Source organism: Hippocampus comes, unplaced genomic scaffold (assembly GCF_001891065.2).
Source record: "Hippocampus comes isolate QL1 unplaced genomic scaffold, H_comes_QL1_v1.1 scaffold6, whole genome shotgun sequence".
Taxonomy (NCBI): Eukaryota; Metazoa; Chordata; class Actinopteri; order Syngnathiformes; family Syngnathidae; genus Hippocampus; species Hippocampus comes.
In genome coordinates, this window is record NW_017805833.1 from 899,943 (window position 1) to 905,942 (window position 6,000).

Sequence of the window (6,000 nt, forward strand, 5' to 3'; positions counted from 1 at the left end):
TTTTTTTTTAGCACCTGTTTCCACAGTGTAGCCTTGAAACAAATACATATATGTCTCTAATCAAGAGCATTAAAACATTTCTAGTACTGCCAAGTAGGATGTCTAAAAGAAGCGCACCTTGAGCGCTCTTAGTCTTTTAGCGGGCCCTCAGCACTTCTTCAGAACAAGTGACGTGACAATGGGGCATTCGAACCCCATGGACTTGGATCTCAAGAGTGCTTCTGTAAATTAACCACAACTGAAGGTTCCTAAATGATTTCACATTCGCTCTTTTTTGCCAGGCTTGAGCACCGAGGGCATCTACAGGGTCAGCGGGAACAAAGCAGAGATGGAGAGCATGCAGCGTCAGTTTGACCAAGGTATGTATGCTTCCATTTACACCTCACTCCTGTGGGACATTCCGAGTACAGGGGGTCCCCAGTTTACAATGTTGCCAAAGATAGGGTGCGCAAGGAAGTAGTTTGTGCGGTGCGTTACGAATACATCTTCACACGGTACGAAGTTGATGACGAACATGTCTCACTGTATGTGATCTGCTACCCAAAAAAGCTGTCACCGGTTAGTCATTAACTCCTCTGAGATTCCCAATGTAATCGGACATTTTTGGACAATTCAGTTTTGGAAACTAAGTGGGAACCCATTGGACCAGACCCCCTCTGTATCAGCACGACTCCACCCCAGCGCTGTGTGATAGGGACTCTCAAGTCTAACATCCTTCACCAATGATCTTTTTTTTATGCGTTCAGCCACACATCCGCTTCAACATCCCAAAAGATTTGCCGCCCCACTCTTCCCTGATATGATAGGGACTCTCAAGTCTAACATCCTTCACTAATGATCTTTTTTTTTTATGCGTTCAGCCACACATCCGCTTCAACATCCCAAAAGATTTGCCGCCCCACTCTTCCCTGATAATGTTCATAGTCGACCTTTTTTTTTTCTTTTTTTCAAATGAATAACATTAGGGAATAGACTATGTAAATGGTAGCTCTGTCCTCAGTTTTCATTTTGCTCTCACCGTGCATGTGTATGTGCGTGCCCATGCATGTGTCTTATAAGGTTAGGGCAGTTCATTATCTCTAGATTGGTTTGTTTAATGAAGCATATCATGGGTAAGATGGATAACGGGGTAAGACGGCTTCAGAATGCAAGCGCATCGACATATAAATGAGGTTCAGTCCGACTCGGGGAATCAGATTTGAAGCATTCTGAATAATTCAAAGCAGTCATTTTGATTGACACTTTGGCAGGGAGTTATTCATTAACACTGTGTATCTGCAGTGCTGTTGAACTATACCTGTACTGCTTTCAGACTGAGAGCTGTTGTTAATATTTTGAGGACCTCATTTATCTAAACAAATGGGGCAAAATATTCGTAGTGCCTCGCAAAATGATGCAATAAAGTTGAACGAGCCAAAAATAAACATCAAGGATGTTCATTTTTTTTTATTTATTTATTTTTTATTCATAATTGGACTCCAGTATATTTGTATTCTAAAGCCCCCAAAGCAAATACTTGGAAGTACCATCTGCACACATTTCAAGTCAAGTCAGCTTTATTGTCAAATGTGCTCTATGGACAACATACATTTCTTTCCTCTCAACCACAGTGCAAACATGAAGTGCATTAAAAACACACACAGCTAAAAATAAGGGCAGCGAAACTCAACTGTATAAAAAAAAAGACAAATATATAAATATAAACAAATAAAGTGAAAATGAAAACCTTTCGTTGCATGACATTGGAAAAAAAATCTTTTTTTTTCCATACTCATGTAATATACATATTCCATTAAATCTAATAATAATTTGAGGTGCAACGATTAACGGAGAGCTAATTGATGTGCCCGGTGAACACTCGGAATATTGTCAAGGTAAGTATGTCATCCAGTGTTGTGTGATGAACTCTGTCACGCCTCCTATTTATCAGATCATAACCTGGACCTGGTGGAGAAAGACTTCACGATCAACACAGTAGCCGGCGCCATGAAGGCTTACTTCTCCGAACTTCCCGAACCTCTGGTGCCCTACAGCATGCAGGGCGAGCTGGTGGAGGCTTTCAGTAAGTCCTGGGGTGCTCTTGTCAAGCAATGTTGGTTGGTGAAAAAACTGCGGAGTTGGTAGGAGGAGGGCTTCTTTAAACCAAAAGCGTATTGGATTTTCCTTGAAATCCCTTCTGCATTTCTTAAACCTAACAAGCACAACTCTCACAAGGCAAGTCCATTCATGGGGAGAATTGGATTTACCCCTCAGTGCGAGCCGTGCAAAATAGGATGGAGGCGAGAATATTTTAGGCTTGGGGTTGGTGGCGCAAGGAAAGTAAATGTGGTGATGACGGCAGGATACCGAAGAGTTTGGTCTCCTTGAATAAGTCGTGGCTGAGATAAACGAGGTCGCTCTGCTCTTTTTGTCTCCCTGCTGCCACGCAGGAATAAAGAGTTAAGGCAGAGCTTTGACTTGCATCTTGCCAGATATTTAGCCCAAGGCCGCGTCGTGCTGTCACCTTGCTTCGTTCACGCATACACTCAGAAATGCGTGTGTGTGTGTGTGTGTGTGTGTGTGTGTGTGTGTGTTTGTGTGTGTGTGTGTTTTTCATTTCTTAACGGTCCCAGCGAGACCCCTCAGCCGTGACAGGGACCTGATAAGGCTCCTGCAGGCGCTACCACAATAGAGGGACTGAACGCTTGGAAAAAGAAAATAAGTGCAGGCAGAAAGCTTCGTTTGGTTGAGGATTGCCAGCTAATACAGTGCTTTTTTTCACAATTCCCCCTCTTGCTGCATATTGTTTAAAAAAATTGAATTTAGATTGCTGTGTATGGTTTATATTGTATTTACCGTAGGATGGGTCATTCCTTTTTTGATTGGTTAAAAATGTGGAAGCACAGACCATGGCCTGTATAGACTCATGGCTTGGAAATCTGGATGTGGTCGGTTCATGTCCCACAAATGTCCAAAGTTCAGACATTAGGATATCACAGATTCTTGTTTGTGTGTGAAGTAGTCGCTTTCAATTAAATTTACGCAGCACCCCAATTAATTGCAATCTGCCAAATGAGCTCTGCACCTCAAGTAGACACTATCTTTGTAACCACTCATTAAAAAAAAAAAAAAACAACTTTGGGACTGTTAGGTGGCGGGACATAACTTCACAACATTATAACATACATGCTTATACCTGTGTGTGTGTGTGTGTGTGTGTGTGTGTGTGTGTGTGTGTGTAAGAACATAGGTATATATGTTCTCCCCCATTTCCCCTCATCTTTCCGAGAAAAAGTGTATTGAATGTTTGTCAGTTTAATTTTTATTTTTTTGGAAGATTTTTTTTTTTCCCCCCCATAAAGAAAATGACAACTTTTTTTCCCCTTTTTTACAATGCATTTCAATTGGCGTCAATGAAACGTGGATTTTCGCTATTCATGGGCTGCCGTGGCCCCTATGCACCACAAATAGCATGGGTCGACTGTATCAGGTATTGTTGCGTCAACCTCGTTCAAGTATGGTCGACTAAGTTTCTCATCAGCACTTTTGGGACAATTTAAAAATCTGAACAGGCATCCTAGGCAATCACGGCCCATGACGTTTGCTCATCCCATCCCCTAGCGTGTCCTCACGACCATCTGATCTTATCCACGTGGCCTGAAATTGGGCTGCCGCAGCAACCAGGTAAAAAGTATCGACATAGCTTTGATCCTACAATTGTTGGATTGCCTGGACTGCACATCATTTTTAGACTCCTCAGCCATGACCCAGTCAATCAGCATTTTATACCTCCGGATGCTTGACAAGAACTGCCAGCAACACATAGAAACAAATCAAGTGTTTGCTTGCTCGCCGTCTCCAATATGTGCTGGTGTCAATGGAACAGCAATGTAAGAAATCACACTTTGGTCACAGTTGATGGATGCGATGCCGTAGGGAGCTGGTTCCGCGCATCGTGATTCCACCTAAAATGTGGTTTTGATCTGTTGTGACCTCAAGGCGGGAATGAGAAAATCCAATTCCTCTGCGTGTAAATCATGTGTGCTGCAAGAACATCTGCTGCTTTGTCCGCCCAGCTCACATATACCGTACACACGGGACCGAATGTTAGATGGATGACGTCAGCTTTTCGGACTCGCTCCTCACTGCCATCAGTCGTAACACACCCCCGATGTGTGTTTCTGTGTATGCTCATGAACTCTCCAATGGTCGTCTGTGTGGTATTCTTGCTCTCTCCGACGTGTGTGTGGTCATTGTGTCACAGTTTGGCATCCTTTTGAATCATGTGAAATATGTGCTGTTGTTGGAAGAAATTACTGTGTCCTGTTGTTATTTTCAAAGAGCTGAGTCAAATTGCTTTCATTACACTTGTCACACTTGCCCATTGTGCTTCCCTCATCTTTGCATTGCTCCCTCGTTCCATGACATCTGATTGTCTTTTCTCCTTGACGCTTTCTTGCCTCCTCCACAAATCTCACCTCTCTCTTATTTTTTTTTTTCCCTTCCTCTGCCACCATTCAGAGATCAACGATAGGGAGCAGCGCTTCCAGACGATGAAGGACATTCTTCGTCGCTTCCCTCGGGAGAATTATGAAGTCTTCAAATATGTTATCAGCCACTTGAACAAGTGAGTGACGAGGTTGGAGATGTCCTTTGATGGTCGAGACGACTGCTCCTCTTTTTTACGGTCCTTTTTTCAGTACCTACTTTGCTTGTCCCTCCGATTGTAGTGAGTAGAAGTGGCAGAGCTGGCACAGCGGTACCTTGACTTAGGAATGGTGGTGTCACAATATAAATAATTGTGACTTCAATACCATATCAACGTTAAGTGGCTCAATAGTAGTACTGGCAAAAACTTAAAAGTATCAATGAAAGCAGTGTCATCATAGATGTAAAAAAACAAAACATTGAAAATGAAGTGGGACAATAATGGCGTGCATCTTGTTGCGTTCCTGAGCCACGGTGTTTGCACTTCCTTGTTCACCTCTGTTACGATTAGATGCCACAGATCAGGGCTTTACAAGAAACATCTGCACCAAAAATAGCAGGGTCGAGAGACATGTACGCGATCTGCTCCAATAAAAACAACAGCCATAGGTATCAATAGGTCGAAGCGACCTGTTTTGTTTTGAGCTGCATGCCTGTGGCGCATGCAAAGTTTATGCTCCGTTAGATGAGAAGGCACTCTCTCCCCTGCCAACATGGCTGCTACGCCTGCCCATGCATTGTTTTGATGGGAAAATCGCTCCTGCCAAAATGGCCACCTCACTGACACACTTTTTACCCTGCTCCAGACCACTATAAATTCTTTTGACTGAACTGGTTGTTATTTTCTGTACGTTGGTTCCAGGTCCGTTCAATCGAGTGACCACTGTACATCATTGGTTTCAATGATTGAAGTGAAATTGGTTGCCAATCTCTCCTGGCGCATCAGTGCAGCGGTTGGGGACCACCGAATTAATGGGTCACTGTGCTTGCTCCACAGGGTGAGCCAGCACAGCAAGCTGAACCTGATGACCAGTGAAAACCTCTCCATCTGCTTCTGGCCCACGCTGATGCGGCCCGATTTCACCACCATGGACGCGCTGACCGCCACGCGCACCTACCAGACAATCATTGAGAGCTTCATCCACCAGTGCGCATACTTCTTCTACAACCAACCGCTGGCCGACGGCCTCCCGGGCTCGCCCACCTCTACGCTCTCCTACGGCGGGGGGACGTCGGCGTACTCGTGCATGGCCGGCGGCTACTCCTCCTCGCTGGCGCCGTCCCCCCCAACCCCTTATGTCCTCCCGGCCACCCCACCTGTCATCCCGCACTACGGCCCTCCCATGCACCACCACCAGTCTCCACCCCGTTCCCCACCGCCCACGCCCCAGTTACCCCTCCCCGCCCTGCTGCCGCCCTCCCTGCATCCCCATCACCCCCCTACGGAACAACACACACTGTGAACCACGAAGGGATCAAGGGAATCGCCAAAAAAAAAAAAAAAAAAACGGTTGAGAATCCCCCAAAAAGAGC

The 6,000-nt window shown here is 45.0% G+C and overlaps 1 protein-coding gene across 4 annotated transcripts in view; it reads left to right on the plus strand.

The window, feature by feature from the left end:
• The window catches only part of arhgap35a (Rho GTPase activating protein 35a), a 60,600-nt gene that overhangs the window by 49,646 nt on the left and 4,954 nt on the right, over window positions 1–6,000 (plus strand). Inside the window, exons 4-7 of one of the 4 annotated variants that reach the window (XM_019887585.1) lie at window positions 282–359; window positions 1,931–2,062; window positions 4,501–4,606; window positions 5,465–5,824. In XM_019887585.1, the coding sequence (XP_019743144.1) occupies window positions 282–359; window positions 1,931–2,062; window positions 4,501–4,606; window positions 5,465–5,824 (676 nt within the window). Of the gene's footprint in view, window positions 1–281; window positions 360–1,930; window positions 2,063–4,500; window positions 4,607–5,464; window positions 5,969–6,000 lie in introns of those variants that run through there. The other 3 variants (XM_019887584.1, XM_019887583.1, XM_019887582.1) reach the window with 3 other exon arrangements.